At 35.2% G+C, this 19,509-nt stretch overlaps 1 protein-coding gene across 2 annotated transcripts; it reads left to right on the plus strand.

Moving 5' to 3' along the window:
- Positions 1-1,205: 1,205 nt before the first annotated feature.
- On the plus strand, positions 1,206-18,280 carry LOC144957066 (tubulin epsilon chain-like). Of its 2 annotated transcripts, XM_078888032.1 has the most exons (12): positions 1,206-1,351; positions 4,908-4,981; positions 6,556-6,675; positions 8,515-8,630; positions 9,753-9,874; positions 11,029-11,095; positions 12,445-12,565; positions 13,244-13,440; positions 14,584-14,724; positions 15,459-15,599; positions 16,814-16,988; positions 17,590-18,280. In XM_078888032.1, the coding sequence occupies exons 1-12, from the start codon at positions 1,327-1,329 to the stop codon at positions 17,743-17,745; spliced, it is 1,455 nt and encodes a 484-aa protein (XP_078744158.1). In that variant the 5' UTR covers positions 1,206-1,326; the 3' UTR covers positions 17,746-18,280. The 2 variants fall into 2 exon arrangements, with proteins under 2 accessions (XP_078744158.1, XP_078744159.1); XM_078888033.1 differs by lacking the exons at positions 1,206-1,351; positions 4,908-4,981; positions 6,556-6,675 and adding an exon at positions 7,561-7,643 and having other exon boundaries at positions 17,590-17,886.
- Positions 18,281-19,509: the final 1,229 nt, after the last annotated feature.

Consider the following 19,509-nt stretch of genomic DNA (forward strand, 5'->3'; position numbering starts at 1 on the left):
GTGAAGCCAAATTGGTATCTGGTTGAGAGTCCGTTACCTTGGGCTGGGCATACAGGGAGGTTGCTTGACCCAGGGGGTGAATCCAAATTGATATCTGGGTGAGACTCCGTTACCTTGGGCTGGGCATAGAGGAAGGTTGCCTGACCCAGGGGTGAATCCAAATTGATATCTGGTTGAGACTCCGTTACCTTGGGCTGGGCATAGAGGAAAGTTGCCTGACCCAGGGGTGAATCCAAATTGGTATCTGGTTGAGACTCCGTTACCTTGGGCTGGGCGTACAGGAAGGTTGCCTGATCCAGGGGTGATGGCGACTTTGGTATGTGTGGGACTGGGTTTCCTTGAGTTGAACATAGAGGACATTTGCCTGACAATGGTTTGATGCCGACTCGGTATCTATAGATAGTTCGAAGATGACGTCACTCAGGCCTTTGTTATTGTTTTTGCCATCCGCGTTTGTGAGTTGTTCTCACTAAACTGTATTAACCAGACTATAAAAGTTCATGGTTACACAGAGTTTGTGTGTTGGTCCGCTATACTTCCGGATGGCAATGTTGTGAACTCCTTGGCCAAGCACATTCTATCTATAAGACTGGGTAACCTTGGGTTGGACATAGAGGACATTTGCCTGAACCAATTGTGCCTACAGTTTTGTGGAATGAATTTTGATTTAAAAAAAATGTATTCACACAATCACATGAATAGGACACAATAGACATAAATACTGAAATATTCAACATGTGTATGCACACACGACAGATAATAATAACAACAACATTAATAATAATAATAATAATAATAATAATAATAATAATAATAATAATAATAATAATAATAATAATAATAATAATAATGATAATAATAATAATAATAATAATAATAATAATAATAATAATAATAATAATAATAATAATAATAATAATAATAATAATAATAATAATAATAATAATAATAATAATAATAATAATAATAATAATAATAATAATAATAATAATAATAATAATAATAATAATAATAATAATAATAATAATAATAATAATAATTTCATTCTATGAGAACGAGAAAGAAAGACATAAAAATTGTAAGAAAGAATTTAAAAAAAAAAAAAAAAGAAAAAAAAAAAGAAAGAAAGCGAAACGCACAAAGAACGCTAAACTTACATTGCACAAGGGAGAATACTATCGCCGCAAATCTTTATTTACAAACAAGTGGTCGTTATGTGGGGACTGACTGAACATGCTTTCAGTGATTGTTAGCTGGTTTTTGAATTCTTAGTCTCACAAACTAAACTATTTATGTCTGAAATTTGTCGACAAATCTTTGTTAGAAATGACCCAGTCTATTGTTGTGCAAGGTATGGGAACGAATTTTTGTTGTGTTTCAATGTGTTCCATTTTATTTTTAATTTTTGTTTTGTTTTTTTGTGAAGGAGGTTTTTCGTGTTGGTAATCTGTTTAGTGGCTATTTGAGTCCGTTCACTATTGCGTCTTAGTCTTATTTCATCTCGTTTGTTTATGACTCACATCAGGTATGAAAACCTGCACACCTTCTTTTCCTGGATTTTACTTTTCACAGCGTTATTGACATTGAGGCTGAGGCGTTATTCTCAGTTATTCAACGTACGTACACGGTAACCAGACACCTAGCCTCAGGATCTACGTACACGGTAATTCCCCGGTAATTGGTTTGCAATACAAGCAATGGATGGACCTCGCTCTGTCTCTGTGTGTGTATGTGTGTGTGTGTGTGTGTGCTATTAAAAAAAAACAACAAACAATACAATTTAACTTTAGCCCATTAATAAAGGCGAGATTCAATCTTTAGTCACTTAACTCACTTAACCCTAGCCCTCTACTCTCCCAAGAGATTTTTGATACTTTTTAAAATAGAAAAAAATTATATCCAGTAACTTAATCTAATATAAAATTGGGTTGTACATGATTTTATTCAACTACAAATATAATATAAAAGTTAAATACAGTAATATTTTCTGATAATGTGTTTATAATTTGTCTCAGAAAAATGTAAACATTGGTGGGGTAGAAGTCAAATACTGAGACTGAGATAGTCGATGTTAGGGTTGAGTGAGTTAATGTTACCATTAAAAGTCAAGCTATGCGACTAAAGCTTAATTGGTGGAAATGATTTATTCTGCATTTACAAAAGGGAAACTATTATCTGGATGAAAAAAAAATTTAAAAATTTACTGTTAGGGGTTATCATAAAGCAGCTCCCTATCACCTCTTTGATCTCGGTCATCAGGTGACCCATTGTTTCTTTCATCTTCCCCAATGCCCCTCCCCCCTAACCCCTCCCCCCTCTCTCTCTCTCTCTCTCTCTCTCTCTCTCTCTCGTCACTGTGTCATCCCTTCCCCTTCGCATCTCACGGTAAAACGGAAACTTTCAGCTTGGTTTGCATATATATGTAGGATTTGTCTCTCACTAGGCCTAGGCTTATGGATTAAACCCAAGACATCGGGTAGTGGGTGTCTAATACCAAACTATAATATATTTTCTATTTAGCCAATTTAATCAGGTATTTGGCCGTCTTGCAGGCCAGCTACCACTTACCTTACATTCTGCCTATAACACACACACACACACACAAACATAAAGGGGGGGCAGGAATGAAAGAAATCAAGGTCATAAGTTACCGTGCACCAAGCTCAATGCCACCTTCTCCCCTCCCAAAGTACGGTACAAGTTTACCGTGTACGTAGATCCTGAGGCTAGGTGCCCGGCTTCGGTGAACGTAGACACTCTGTTTTCAAAATGGGTTGTTCACAGTTCAATTAGTCAAGTGTTCATTTTTTAATGTGTAATTTATTGAATTACTGATTGCCGGAATATCGAGAGTATTCGCTAGATGACTAGATGCTGAGATGCACACATTATCTAGTATTATGATGCCCCTTTTGTAAAAACGTGGTCCCTGCCGAGCAGAGTAATTTTACTGATGTTTGTGTACCAGATTTTTTTTTTTTAAATTAACCATCTAGTGTTCAGATTATTTTTGGTGGAGTAGATAATAAGTTCCCTATATGTCCATGTCACCATGTCAATCATTTGATGATGTAAGCCTATCCTTTGATCTCTACAATTACATTTTCGTTTTTACGGTCACTCATGACTAAACTCTGCCAAGGAATGATTTCATAATCATAAATCTGTTCATCACCATATTTCAAAATTTTGTTCACCTGAGTTCTTGATTTTTTTGATTGAAGAACGATTGGCTCTAAAAAATATTGACCATTCAATGATTGGTCGTTCTGACAGCTCACGTGTCAACAGATGTCAACTCATGCCTTGAGTCACCGTTGAAGCATTTGATGATGGTCGTCTCATGGTTGCATCAGAATCACCAGCCTTATGAATTTATTAGTGAGGCAGGGCTGATAGGTTGAAAAGACAATTTATGTTCTAGTCATAATTGAAACAAAGTATATACTGATCTCGTCTCATTGAGATATAAACAATGATATTAATATCAAGAAAATAGGCTAATAAATAAGAAAATTACAAAAAAAAAGCTAAAATAAACAAAAGCAATTTTAAAAATCAAGTTTACTCGTAAAACAGTTGGTTTTCAACCGATTTTTCTGAAATACAGACCACTGTTCTTTTTTGAAGCTGATTTCAATAATGTGACTTTCAAATTCCTCCTCACAATTACATTTTTTACTTTTAGTTTTTAGCTATTAGGCTGACTCAAAAAGGTGTCAATTATTTTCATAGCAGTAGCGTATTACCTTGATGATCAGTCACGTCTTTGTTTTGGATGGCCGATTAGAGAGCTTGTGATTGGTTGAAGACTTTTTGATGCTTTACTCACTATTTTATAAGAATAAATGATGTCAGTGGATCAAATAGGGTAATATTTTATTTCATTAAACATTTTTCTCAGTGCTAAAATAATAATTTTGCATAAAAAATAAAAAAAGTCTGAAGTCACTATCTCTTCATTAAATTATATTGATACCAGAATGCCAAAATCAGTCCACAAATAAGGGAGTTATAATTTATCCATTATATTTTGTATGTGTTTACAATAATTGTCATCAAAGTCATTTTTCATCACCAAAGTTGTAATTTTTGTCCAATTTTTACCAAAGTACAATGTCAATAATTTCCACGCATAAATATAATAGGATCCAAAATTTCTACAACATTTTTTACTGTTTGTCGGCAAATTGATAAAAATCAAAGTTTAAAACAATCAGTGGCACTGATAGGCCTGCCATTTCCTTCACAGCGATTGGATTTTACTTACTGGGGTTGTTTTAATCAAGAGAGCTGCAATCACAATGGCTTTTGTTTTTTGTTTGTTTTTTAAGGGTTTTACAGCGCTTGCAACAAGCTTACGTCATGTCAACACCAGGACGATGGTTTTACTGATCAAAGCTCATTTCACACTGAGTTGGCTTTTCTCTTGGTGAAAACTAATAAATGATATAAGAACAGCTTTCGCCTCTCATTTATAATATTTTGGAGTGATAGGAGGAATTTCCTTCATTTTACATAGATTACATCCTCCCCCACCTCCCAGTCAATGTATCGACAGTGAGAGAATTGATGTGTGGTGGAACAGACAGGTGCAGATTCCCACTCTTCAGAAGTTAGCTCCAGTATCAATGATAATTATGCAGTAAGAATGGGGCTTTATAGTAGACACTTGTTCGACCTATCAAGACTACACATATAATTTGCAATGATTATATATTTATATATGGCAATATAAAGTATCCTTTTATACTCCTTTTTCACTTTTTGTCACTATCAGCACTGATAAAAGTAAAATTCAAAATACATCTTAACTTTTCACGGGGGCAAAGGACAAATGTTTCAGATCACCAGGTCACTCAGTTGACGTTTAAGGTATAGCTATATTTTGTTGGTTTCTTTTCCAGTGGGGCAATGTGGTAACCAGATTGGCTGCAGGTTTTGGGATTTAGCACTAAGAGAACATTCCCAAGTCAACCAGGTTGGTATAGTTTATCTTTATAGTGGGTAATGTTTTAGGAGCCATTGTTGTGCGGCTATGTGGTCTTGTGGTATGACACTCACTTTCGGATCAGAAGGTCCTGGGTTTGAGCCTTGCGCTCAGCGCATAGTTGAGTCCTTGGAAAAGGCTCTTTACTCTTTTTCTCTCACCGTACTCAGGTGTAAAATGAGTATCTGACCGTTAACAGCGTTGTCTTTGTCCGAAAAATTGTAATATTGCCTAACAGGCGGCATGTCCCGTCCTACATGTTAAATGTTGCTGTTGACCAGGGACCCCTTGTAAAGCGTTTTGAGCACATGTAGTGGATATTGCGATATATAAAGCTCAATTTTATTTTTATTTTTATTTTAAAAATTGTTTTTTTGACATATCGTATATATTCACCTGTCCTTAAAAAATCCACAATAACATATAGCTCCAACTCAATGTTTAGAATGTACAAGATGTTAAAACAATATTTTTATTTAAACACATATGGTGCAGCGCTACATTTGTAAGAATATGTTTCATTTTTTGGTCAAGGAGTTGGCAATAGGATTCAATAGTCTGATGTCATGTCTGCCCAGCAACCAGCAGCTTGGTTTTTAACAAAGAAAATCGGTATTTTTTATTCTTCATGCTGGCTAGAACTTTTTCACATGCTATGTGATCAGAATGTGTAAAAGTCAAACCATGATCAGATTTATAATGCTTTTCTCTTCTGGATACACTTTTATGTTCATCAGAGAAGTATTTCATAAAGCCAGTGATGGAGATAATGGCGTCCGCCATTGCTCCAATAGATTAGAACCAGTTACTATGCGTCATTACGAGGGAAATGACATCACGACTGTTGAACTCATATTTAAATCAGATTCATGAAGATACTATTCCAGACCTGACTACTTGAAAATCTAAAAATTCGTAATTTTTGGGAGATAAATTTTGTAGTCGCTCCAGTTAAAAAAAATAATTAAATAAGACTTCAAAATCCTTAACTCTCTCCTTACCAGCTATTTTTAGAATTTCCCCTGAAAATTCACACCCACCCAGCACAAAAATCGACTTTTCTTACTCAAACAAATAAGTAACAAGTGCATTCTATACAGAATTTTGTTCAGCAAAATGATGTCTACAACAGTGTTTAGTAAAAATAGTTGTAATTAAAGAATTTCTTTACATTTTGTGATGTACAAGAGAAATCAGAATGAGAAAATTGTCGGTTGCATCATAACGAATATGACGATTGTCCTATGGGCGGTAAGGACAGGGTTAAAATGATTTAGTCGGCATCAACTTTGATTTTCAATAAGTTTTAATGACTTAGAGATGCTCATGAAGTTCTGAAATTGGAGGCAGAATTTCGTAATTCGAAACTATCCTATACTATACTGGATTTGGTTTTGCTTTTTGTTTTGTTTATCTTTGTTTATTTTGTTTTCTTGTTTGTTTTTCATTGTGTTGTTATTATTTTTCCTCATGGAGTTTTGTATTTTAATTGCAAGGAATTTTAAAAAGTCCAAGATATTCAAAACAATTATCTCTCTTATTCTGATATTCTTTCTAAAAACCAGAATGGAGTGTACAACGAATCAATCGGGAGTTTTTTTCGTAATGTGGACAGTCGTCATGATGACCCTGCAAACATTCCTTTGGGCTCAGGCCTCGGGAAGATCAAATCCTTAAAGGCTCGGGTAAGAAAGAAAAAAATACATGAAGCCTTTTTCTTTGATATTATTACAGATCAGCATGTAGTCTTCGTGATTTCAAAAGGTAGTCGTCCTCAAGAGCGGTAAGGCTTATAATCTGAAATGTTTCCTGGTTTCTATTATGTTAAATTGCCATAAGCAATTAATTGTTACACTTTAGATGAGACGCTTGTCTATCTGAAAGTATTTTAACCAGACCCTCATTGTTGGGTGGATGAGACTGTTAGATAAATCTTCATTGCACCTGGGATCAACCCTGAGCTGTCAGGACCCCCAATTTCAAAGAGTGTCAATGGAATTTGTGATTAAGAAGAGGAATGGCATTTAAAAAACAGTCAATCAATTCCTGCAGTATTTCACTTGTTTTTCACCAGATTTGCCGAAAAATAGTCAGTGGCGACGAAGGACAAGTTACTGCCATGTCTCCGTTAACAAAAAGTCAAATCAAAGCTCATCAACGTCTCCACTTTCATATACTCATACAAATGCATTTACTCAATAAGAACCCAATAAATTTTGTGTTGATTCGTACTTTTAAATGATTTTACCCTATAAACAGTGTGTAGGTGTTGGTGCCTATCTCATGCGGATTCAGGCAGATTAGAAATGCAATTTTTACTACTTCTTCTTCTTCTTCTTCTTCTTCTTCTTCTTCTTCTTCTTCTTCTTCTTCTTCTTCTTCTTCTTCTTCTTCTTCTTCTTGATATTTGATGTAAAAGACTCTTAATTGCAGGCCTTGATCAAGATGATGATTGCTGTAATAAAATATGTATATAGTCCCATCAAAATCTTGAAACCAAAAGTTTATACAGAAGTTTTCAACATTTTTGCACTGTTAAACAGACAGTAAAGTAAAAAAGTCAGTCTTAAAGTAATTTCCTCCGATGATCCACTTACCCATTCACTGCTGGGTGGACAGAGGGACTCTTGATTTAAACCATGTCCTTTAATTGGTGAGTGAATCAAGCCGTTGAGACTCCCATTTATATATGGTATTTATCTCTGTATTGATGTCTATCCATCCACTGATATATCTTTTAATATCGGTCTTACTTGCTACCCAAGCACCAAGAGGATAAGTATATATAACAATAGTATATAATATCTTCTTATATGTGATGCTGTATTGTTGTAGTATGGTCTTAGCTAGACTCCTAACACAAATTCGATTTGGTCATTTGGTACTTATGAGCATTGAGGCACACAGCACACTAACACCTATGCCCTCTGAAAAGGCATTCTACATATTTGTCTATTTCCACCCACCATTTATTGTGTAAATAAGTCTATTAGCGCTGGAAAAAAAGTACTTTGCGACATATTTGCATCCTGTCTAGAGAATAGCAAACATTTAATACTGTTTATTTAACACAGCAAAAATTGGGATTAACTACAACTTCTTGGGCCTTTTGGATGTAATCATACCTGCCAACCCTTCCACTTTTGGCGGAATCATTCCCGTTTTCATTCTTCCTTTTCCGCAATTCCACCATTGTCTCTAAATTTCCGATTTTCGAAGTTGTTTTTTTTAATGATTGCCAAAAGGGAACTAAGTAGGAACATTAATTGTACTTCTTTCCCCCTTCCCCATTCCATTGCCTAATACATGTGATATCTAGTTTTGTCAGCTGACCGTATACTGTCTTTATGTGTTTGGGTGGCAAAGTTGGTTGTCATTCATTTCGATACAGGACTATCTATTGTTAAGAAATTCCTATTTTTTGTCTCAAATTCCTATTTTCTGACCTTCTGATTCCACTTTTGAATTGTGAAGGGTTGGCAGGTCTGATGTAATGGAGTATTTTGATTTTTTTTCTTTTCTAGGCCATCTTAGTGGACATGGAAGAGGGAGTGGTCAGTGAGATGATGTCAGGGCCACTACGGGAAGTCTTTGACTATCATCAATTCATCACAGATGTCTCTGGATCTGGCAATAACTGGTCAGTAACAGGATAAATGACAGAGAATGGAAATTTTTTAAAAATATGAAAATTTGTTGCTGTGATGTAGGTATAGATAGTATCCTCTTGGCTAAGAAGCTCACAACATTGCCATCCGGAAGAATAACAGACCAAAACTATGTGTAACCATGAACTTTATAGTCTGGATAATACAGTTAAGTGAGAATTAAACGCGGATGGCAAAAAACAATAACAAAGACCTGAGTGTATCAACTTCATTCTATCTATAGTTGTGAACTTGCAGCATAACCTAAAATAGGTTCCTGTGTTCAAACTAACATTTAGGCCTCTTGACTGAGGGCCTTTAGGAAGGACATTTTGCAAAAAATTTGTTTTATTTTTATTTATTTATATATTTATTTATTTTTTCAAATATAGAGATCCCCATTTGACAAAATGTGATTTTCTTTGTAGCCATTTATTTTGTGTCTTGTTGTTTTGTGTTGTCCCCTTTTATACGAAGTAATGTAAATGTTGCTGCTCGAAGCTAGAAGAAATAAATAATATGAAATTGAATGTAAGCTTCAATTTTATTACAACAGATCAAATGAATGTTTCAGGTTTCCCCTTTATCAACAAAACAGGATGAATGAAACACTACAGAATGAGATATGGTAGTGGCGTTATTACGATGAATAAACAAAACATTGGTTGGCAGGAAATAGTATGCTCCTTTGTAAGGAAGCACGAATTAAAATAGAATACTAGATATTTCTAAAAGGTGCGCAGTTAATTAAGTGAAAAGAGGGGAGGCGGAGAGGAACAGTGTAATGCAGTTTAGAAAGTGAAATATAAAATCGTTGTTGGAAAATAAATATAATGGAATTGGAAATAAATACAAAAATTAAAGGTTGTCAGTATAAGTATACGAGTCACAGTAACACACTTTACTTTTCTCTCCATTGTCCTATATTGCATTGACACACAGACATCAACACGAAGCTGCAGAAATGTTAAGATTCAACCTATGTGCTTTCTTGAATTACTATTTATGTTTGTTTTTTTTTTTTATTTTTTAATTTATTTTTTTTTTTCATTTTTTTTTTTTTTTCATCAATCTTTGTAAAATTGTTTTGTGACTTATATTTATTTTGCCATCAGGGCCACGGGGCATAAAATGTATGGAAGTCAGTACAAGGACCAGTTGTCTGAAGTCATACGGAGAGCTGCTGAATTTTGTGATTGTCTTCAATGTTTTTTTATTCTGCATTCCATGGGCGGAGGTCAGTAATGGCTTGTCTTATTTTTGATTTGTGAGCCTCCTCTTAAAGATGGTGATATGTCTCAGGATAATTTAAATAATAATGATAATAATAATAATAATAATAAAAATAATAATAATAATAATAATAATAAAAATAATAATAATAATAATAATAATAATAATAATAATAATAATAATAATAATAATAATAATAATAATAATAATTAATAACAATAATAATTATAATAATAATGATGATGATGATGATGATGATGATGATGATGATGATGATGATGATGATGATGATGATGATGATGATGATGATGATGTTGATAATAATAATGATAATAATAATAATAATAATAATATAATAGATAATAATAATAATAATAAAGAAATCTTCTATATCGCTAGATGCCGAAGCCTCAGAGCGCTTTACACTTTCACTTATACCGTGCCAAAGACCCATCAAACAGTTGCACATTCTAATTAGACAAGTTTTACAAAAGAAAATGAAAACTGAAATTCAACAAATGAGAACTAAAAATAAAACAAATGATTAACTCATCAAGCAGGAAAATAATACATGATAACATTTTTTTGAAACAACGCTGTTACTGTTCTGGTACTCATTTTACACCTGAGTATGGTGAGGGATTGATTGCGAGTAAAGAACATTTTCCAAGGACTCAACTATGCACTGCTCAAGAGTTGGTTTCGAACCCTGGACCTTCCAGTCTGAAGGGGAGAGTCATAGCACTAAACCACATAACAGCACAACTGGAGCTGTCCCACATAGTCTTACTGTTTCAATAGGAACAAGGTGCTGATTTTAAATGACTTATGATATGATTGGGGGTCCCCTTAGTTCAGTTGGTAGAGCACCCGCTTCACAAGCAAAGGGACTGAGATCGATCCCGGGTGCAGTTGACCCCTCCTTCCCTTGTCCACCCAACAGTGATTGGGTAGCTGAGTATATTAGATCTGGCAGCAGAAGTACTTTGCGATAGACTAGCATCCTATCCAAAGGGTAGCAAGCAATTGCTATTGTCCATTTCACACTATAGAAACCGGGATAAACTCCGGTTCCATGGGCCTGGTGGCTCTGAAGTACTACTTATATAATATGATGATATGAACTTAAACTTTGAAACTTAAAAAATCTTTTTTCAGGTACAGGCTCTGGTGTAGGGACTTGTGTGGTAAATCTCCTAGAGGACGATTATCCAGATGTATACAGGTAGGGTATGCAAGAAAAGTTGAAGATTGACAAGAGATTTTATGAAGGATATGTGAAGGATTTAGAGTGACTTTATTTAGATATTAGATTTTATTGTCGTCTTCCTTTTGCAAGCAATTGCTATCGTCTGTTTCAGGCTAGAGAATTCGGGATAAACTTTGTCTCCATGTGATGACTCTGAATGATTACTCTAATTCCTTTTTGTTGAAATATTTTGCATTTAATGCTTTTAAAAAATATCAATAAAAACGAATATTTCTTAGATGCATGGGCCAAAGTTTGCTGGTGTACGCCAGAAATGCCGGCGAATGAGACTTTCTAGGCAGGTCTTTCCGGTTGAGGGAGTTGATAGTTCACCTGCATATACCGTCATTACTACTCTACTATTACTACTACTGCCACTGAAATTCCATGTGAAGCATCTCTTCTTTTTGTGTAAGTGTAAGTTTTTGTGATTTATAGCAAGGTTAAAGTGACCGAAGCCACTACAATTGATGCTTTTGTGGCACGTTGCTATTCAGATACTTAGACCTTACACAAACCACCACTGACCAACGTTGACGACCCCTGAATGTCCCTGGAAATTGATTTTAGACTAACGATTATAAACAAGGAATACAGAGAGATTAGAAAGCAGTTTCATATTTGCCATAATAATCAACCAATTGATTGTGGGCAATCAAAGGAAGAAGAAGGTTATTTATATTTTCACACTATCTTTGATATTTGCATACAGTCACTTTTATATTTAGTGATTTTGTAGGTGTCACATAATTTTGCTTTGATTACCATCTTGGTGGTCACTGGATTGTTTCAGGTTTTTTTGTGTGTTGCATTCAACATTTTCAGGCAAAGTGACCGTTGCCAACTTTGACCCATGCTTAGATGCATTCCACTGTTTCATCTTGCTTAATGCCGTTCATAATTCTTAATGTTTTCTCCCCAGCAGGCCATATGGACCCTAATTTCCATATCATACAATGCAAGTAACCTAACCCTTACAGACAACCCTTTTCGTACTAACACTACTTAGATCCATCGCTGCTCATAATCACCTGCTCATTCAAAAACCATGTTGAGTGGGGCAGTGTGTTTAGACAATAATACAATCCTATTGTCGGAGTTTCGCAATCAGGAGGTCTGAGGTTCGATCTCCAATCGAGAAAGACTTGATTTTAAAATTATTTTTAATTAATTGACTACTATGTCCTTTCTGTTTGAAATGAAAAAGAATTTCAGACTAGTGTGCTGGATCAAATTATGCCAAAAATGAAGCCACATGATGTTTGTTAGTTGTCAAATCTGCAAACACACATTATAATTATATGTCATATGATGTTTTTCCACAGATTTGTGACAGCAGTGTACCCATCTGCTGAGGATGACGTCATCACCTCACCTTACAACACTGTTCTGGCCATGAGGGAGCTCACAAATCACGCAGACTGTGTTCTACCCATAGAAAATCAAGTAATGTATACATTTTAACAATTTCTGTAATTTCTGTCTTTAATATTGTTGTTCTTGTTGTTGTCATTGTTTTTGTTATAATTATCTCTATTATTGTTATGATAATGATATCCCAAAGATTTTGCGTCAAAAAAATCCTTCGACAATAAAGATATTATTATTATTATTATTATTATTATTGTTATTATTATTAATATTATTATTGTTTTTCTTCTTCTTCTTCTTCTTCTTTTTCTTCTTCTTTTTCTTTTTCTTCATCTTCTTCTTTATGACATCATAATAATTCATATAAGCGGGTGGTTGGATGGGAGCATCACCCTTGAATCATATACCTATGATGTTCGCATGGGTGTACGATCCGATAGTGATGTCGTTTCTTCTTCTCTTTACTAGCCTATCCTGCTTCTTTGGTTTGTGATTGTATTTTTGACAGGGGATATTCTTTTTTCTGTAAATCTTCTGCCTGTTTGTTCTTGGTTATTTATAATTTAGCTTATGATATCTTTAGGTTATGATTTTGATTTACATTTGTACTATTTTTGTTAGATTGCTTGTTTTTTTGTTTCAGCGGTCTCTTATATAACCTCAATTGTGTTGGAAGAGACCTAAAGCAACAAAAAAAATAATTCATATCAAGACATAACAACATCGATCACGGTTTGAATTTTCTCACCTCAGGCTCTCATTGACATTGTCAACAAAATATCCAAGGCCACTCTTCCCACTGGCACAGGCAAGCGAACATACCAACAAACGGGTGTTAAGTCAAACAGTGCCATTTGTGAAGACGCGGGATCCTTGACCAAAACAAGCGATGAAAAACCCTTTGATAAGATGAACAACTTGGTCGCTAATTTACTCCTCAACATGACCAGGTAATGAAGTCTTTCACACATGGTTGGCTCAAGGTGCTGCAGTTCAGTGTCTTTTAACATTTTTAAAATGTATGAAGCCGTCTTGCTTTTATAAAATTTTCAATTGCGTTGTTATGATTTTGGTTTTCCTGTCCAAGATAGACCATAATGTAAGTCGAAGATGTATTTTTACCGATTACCTATCAAGATTTTTAAAAAAATGCCTGAGTTTTAAAAAATTTAATGAGATTTTATATAGCGCAATATCCACTAAACGTACTCAAAGTGCTTTACAACGGGTCCCTGGCCAACAGCAACATTTAACAATTTAACATGTAGGACGGTACATGACGCCTGATATGCGATATTACAATTTTTTTCGGACAGAGACAACGCTGTTAACGGCCAGGGACTCATTTTACACCTCCTGAGTACAGTGAGAGAATGTGAGTAAAGAGCCTTCTCCAAGGACTCAACTATGCGCCGAGCGAGGCTCGAACCCAGGACCTTCCGATCCGAAAGCGAGTGTCATGCCACTAGACCACATAGCCGTCTTTTGATCAGATCAAACAATGATGAGCATGACGAATGACTGGAGTGACTGAATGATGATCGGAAAACTCTTGCCTGGATATTTTTTTTTCGACTCAAACCACCCCAAAAAATATTATTAAAAAAAAAACTTGAGCTTTTATATAGCGCTATATCTATTAAACATGCTCAAAGCGCTTTACGAAGGGTTTCAGGCCAACAGCAACACATAACATGTAGGACAAGGCATGATGCCTGTTAGACGAGATTACAATTTTTTTCTGACATACATAATGCTGTTTACAACCAAATACTCATTTTTACACCTGAGTACGGTGAGAGAATGCAAGTAAAGAGCCTTATTCAAGGACCTAACAATGCATCGCTAAAGCAGGATTTAAACACAGGACCTTCTGATCTGAAGATGAGTGTCATATCACAAGACCACATAGCAGCAAATTTGAGACATCAAGACTTTTTATAAAATTAATGGTATTAAATTTTCTTGATCATACGGATATGGTCAGGGGAAGTTATGCATGCAATGTTTTGGAATTGTTTTTAAAGGCCTTGGTTTATGAAAACACTTCACTAATACATACATCTTTAACTGTTTGATAATTTTCTTTTCAGCTCAGCTCGGTTTGAAGGATCGCTGAACGTTGATCTCAATGAGATCACAATGAATCTCGTGCCATTTCCAAGAATGCATTATCTCGTGTCAAGTCAAACTCCGCTGTATTGCATGGCAGATGTCAAAATACCACCTCGCAGGTCAGTTCTTGTTGGAGGTTTTCATCTCACATTTAAGAAACAACCCCCGCATCCCCCCCCCCCCCCAACAACAACAAAAAAAAACCCCCAACAAAACAAACATAACAAGTCTTTCATAGGCTGAAAATTTTTGAAGAAAATGAATTCAGGAAGTTTATCTCCCTTTTTAAAATTCCAACTTTGGATTCATGATTATCATGCTCTAACCATTTTACAAGATTTATTTCTTCAGGTGAAAAAATATACAAATAAAAAAAAATAAAAAAAATTGAGCTCTTATATAGCGCAATATCCACTAAATGTGCTCAATGTGCTTTACAAGGGATCCCGACCAACAGCAACATGTAACATGTAGAACGAGACATGATGCTTGTCAAGCGATATTATAATTTTTTTTTCCGGACAAAGACAACGCTGTTAACGGCCTGGTACTCATTTTACACCTGAGTGCATTGAGAGAATGTGAGTAAAGAGCCTTTTCCAAGTACTCAACTATGCTCTGAGTGAGGCTTGAACTCAGGACCTTCCGATCCGAAAGCGAGTGTCATACCACTTGACCACATTGCCGCAAATACAAATGTGACAGATTGTAATGAAACAATATTATGATGGGGGTTAAACCTAAATCGTTGAAATGAATTTATGCCGGACTGGTAAAAGTTGTGTGAATATGAATGCCTTTATCTGTCAACTTTTTTTTTCTCTCCCATCCATTTTGTCCATTTCGTTCCCAGACTAGACCAGATGTTCTCCGATGCCTTTGCCAGGGAACACCAAATGCTGCGAGCCGATCCCAAACACGGTTTGTTCCTTGCATGCGCTCTCATGGTGAGAGGTAATGTTGAGGTGTCCGACATCAGAAGGAATATCGACAGGTTTGTCCCAGTTTCTCTTTCATTTTTCATTTTTCTGAATTTCAATTAAAAAAAAAAAGTTTTACTACTTACTGCTCATATAATTTTTTTTTGTTGTTATTGCTAAGTTGATAATCTAACTTTACTCCTTATGAAGTGAATGTGTTTATCTCTGGTTCATTCCTGTAGTTTGATGCACATGAAACACTATAGGATAACTGTTTTCTTAGACTGAATAAAAAAAAAAAAATTTAATAATTTAATATTGAGTTTTTATATAGCGCAATATCCACTAATTGAGCTCAAAGCCCTTTACAAGGGGTCCCTGGTCAACAGCAACATTTAACATTTAGGGCGGGACATGACTGACACCTGTTAGGCGATATTACAATTTTTCGGACAAAGGCAACGCTGTTTACGACTAGGTACTCATTTTGCACCTGAGTATGGTGAGAAAATGTGAGTAAAGAGCCTTTTCCAAGGACTCAACTATGCTCCGAGCGAGGCTTCTCGAACTCAGGACCTTCAGATCTAAAAGCGAGTGTCATACCACTAGACCACATAACCGCATAAACCATTTCCAAAGTTTTACAAAGCACAATGAGCAACGGCGTATATAGTTTCCCATCAAATCAACATGGAACCAAATTAATTTCGATTTCATAGGTTAGGTAGGACTCACAGTCTTTCAAAACAGGTCTCTGCCTTTAGCTAGCTACTCATTTATAATTTCCTCAGTTGGAGAGATTATAATGTGTAGAGGGCCTTATGGGAAAAAACATGATATTATGATCCAAGTTTTATGCTCATTCTCATCTATTTGGTCACTGATGAGGTTGAATGTCATTTGATGAGATACAGTACTTATCTTATCTTATTAAAGGCTTAATAGGAATTATCCTTTAAATGCCTTATACAATAGGTTATAATTACAGAATCTCATATAGCTTGCATTGTACTTCTGAGTCTTAAATTAAATTGAGCTTTTATATATTTTGAAGCACTGCACTGCTACTGACACCTGTGTTATTCCAATCTTCCCTTTGAATAGACCCAAGAGATGAATAAAGGGAATTTTATTTTATTTATTTGATGAAGGACATCTGTTTTACAGTACAGCACCAGTACCAAATACTGCTCAGTTTCTAAACAAATGCATTCAAGCATGTGCAAACACACGCACACACAAACATAGTACAGTATATTAAATTGGCCATCATTGTATGCATTACCAGACTTCGCCCTACTGTGAATTTTGTCCATTGGAATCAAGAGGGCTGGAAGACGGGGCTGTGTTCCGTTCCAGCTGTTGGACAGCCCCAATCTTTACTCACTCTGTGCAACAACACATGTGTCAGACACACCTTCTCAGGCATCCGGGACAGATTCAGCAAGCTGTATAAGCGCAAGGTGTGTATGAAAATAAAACCTTTTTAAAAATTATTTTTAAAGAAATAACTAGAACTTTTATATAGCGCAATGTCCACTAAACATGCTCAAAGCGCTTTACAGGGGGTCTCTAGCCAATAGCAACATTTAACATGTAGGAAGAGACATGAATTTTGTTAGGCGATATTCCAATTTTTTTTTTTATCCGACAGAGACAACAATGTTTAGCGACCAGGTACTCGTTTTACACCTGAGTATGGAAAGAGGATGTGAGTAAAGAGCCTTTTCCAAGGACTCAACTATGTGCCACTCAGATCAGGGCTTGAACCCAGGACCCTCAAATCCGAAGGCGTGTGTCATACCATAAGACCACACATAACCGTTTTTAACGTCTCTGTCCCCCATCTGTTATCTTATCCAGCTTTTATATTGTGCTGTTTTGTGGTAAAGTGATATGACACTTTGATAGCGACCTTAGTGAATTGATAGTTTATCAATATAACAACAATTAATTATTATTAAATTCATTTTATCTGTTCCCCCATATCCCACTGACCAAATTCACCCCCCCCCCCAACTTCTGACAATCTTCCAATCAATCCAACCTGGAATCTTCACCAAGGCCCACATTCACCATTACACTCAGATTGACGGGATGGAGGTTGGGGATTTCTCCGACAGTCTGGAATCCCTCAACAGCGTGATAGAAGAGTATTCGAGTTTGGAGAGGAATAGGGGCGGCGTTGTGACGGAACCTCGACTCAATGTAGTGTCATGACACTTGATATTGTCACTATCATTATTATTATCATCTCATCATCACTGTCATTATCATCATCATCATTTTTGAGCTTTTATATAGCGCAATATCCACTAAACATGCTCAAAGCGCTTTGCAAGGGTCCCTGACCAACAGCAATACTTAACATGTAGGACGTGACACGACGCCTGTAAGGCGATATTATTACAATTTTTTCAGACAGAGACAATGCTGTTAACGGCCAGGTATTTATTTTACACCCGAGTATGGTGAGAGAATATGAGTACAGTCTTTTCCAAGGACTCAACTATGCGCTGAGCGAGGCTCGAACCCTTGACCTTCCATTCGAAAGCGAGTGTCATACCACAAGACCACAAAGCCAGTTTGTGTTCCTTATTGTCTTTGTATGTGTTGTGCCTTAAAGCACTTTGTGGATTCTGCCCGCTTTATAAATTTATTATTTTATTATTACATTACATTACATACTTTGTATTATTTTATATTGTCGATATGTCCTGAAGATATTACTTTGTAATAAAAAAATGAACTAAAATTTGATTTACATAAAGCTTTCAAGCACCAAAGACAAAAAAAAACAATAAAGAAGACGAATTATTGTCTGGTCTGGAACAACTTAAAATTCCGTAGCTCACAAGGGTAAGATTTGAACCAATTATGGGTTTTTGGGAAAGCTAATCGCAAATGTTTGCATTTTTTTGGGTGCAAATTTTGCTGTTTTCAGCTTGCAAATTTTGGGAATTTAAAAAAACCCCCAAAAAAACCGCCATGTCAGTTTATGTCCCACCCACACATAAAACCATAAAGAAGAATAAGCACACATACAGACACACGACCACCCAAACACAAGATCTTGGCATCTATCAAAATAACAGGTTTATTTAGCAGTAAAGTGAGGTAAACATATCATTGGATAAATAATACATTTTAAAGCAAAAGATTGCATTTGATTTCTTAAAAAATCAAAAGAAAGAAACAAACATTCCCTCCCCTGAAAAAGAAAATAGCAATACCAACAATAAAAAAACAATACTAAAAATAATAATATTAACAATAACAATGATGACAATATTATAATAATAATAATAATACTAATAAAAACACTAATAGTAATTATAATAACTTTATTATTATTATTATTGACATCATTTTCATCAGCACCACTATTTATTATCACAATGATCAAAATATACCTTGTCATAATCACGATTATAATCATTAAAAACAATAAACCCACAAAATAACTGAATAATATATAATGTTACCTACAAATCACTAAGTCAAATAATAATACAATACAGCAATTCTGTGTACACTGACAAAAGCCACTACAATGGAAGTTTGTCCAAGCAGAGATATTTGTATTGTCTGTATTCACAATGTTTACCCGTGTATATCTAAACTAAAAACAAATGGGTTTGAAAAGTCAATTTCTGTATATTTTTTTTTTTAATGAGACGACTCAAAATCATATTATTTGTCAGTTTTTGATAAGCAATAATGACTTAACGACTTTTCTGTATTGATGCTATGCGTTTAGGTAAAATACTCACAACATATCACTGCCAGTCGGATTTTATGTGTCAACACACACTATGTGTAACCTAAAACGTTTATAAGTCTGACTGATATAGAATTGAGTGAGAACTGATCATTAAAATGGCTGTCTAAAAAACCCCCAAAAAACCAAAGAGCTGAGTGACGTCAATTTTGTTGCATCTATTTAAAAAAAATTTTTTTTACAATATAAAGGTTTTTGGCAAT

This window comes from Berghia stephanieae, chromosome 11, assembly GCF_034508935.2.
Source record: "Berghia stephanieae isolate SIO BIC M18660-M18661 chromosome 11, UCSD_Bste_1.3, whole genome shotgun sequence".
NCBI classification, from domain to species: Eukaryota; Metazoa; Mollusca; class Gastropoda; order Nudibranchia; family Aeolidiidae; genus Berghia; species Berghia stephanieae.

Excerpts from the sequence above, each read along its gene's own strand:
- LOC144957066 (XM_078888032.1), top strand. The coding sequence starts at position 1,327 with ATGACCCAGTCTATTGTTGTGCAAG. Across the intron at positions 1,352-4,907 it reads CCAGTCTATTGTTGTGCAAG|TGGGGCAATGTGGTAACCAG; the intron begins GTATGGGAACGA and ends TTTCTTTTCCAG. Across the intron at positions 6,676-8,514 it reads TCAAATCCTTAAAGGCTCGG|GCCATCTTAGTGGACATGGA; the intron begins GTAAGAAAGAAA and ends TTTCTTTTCTAG.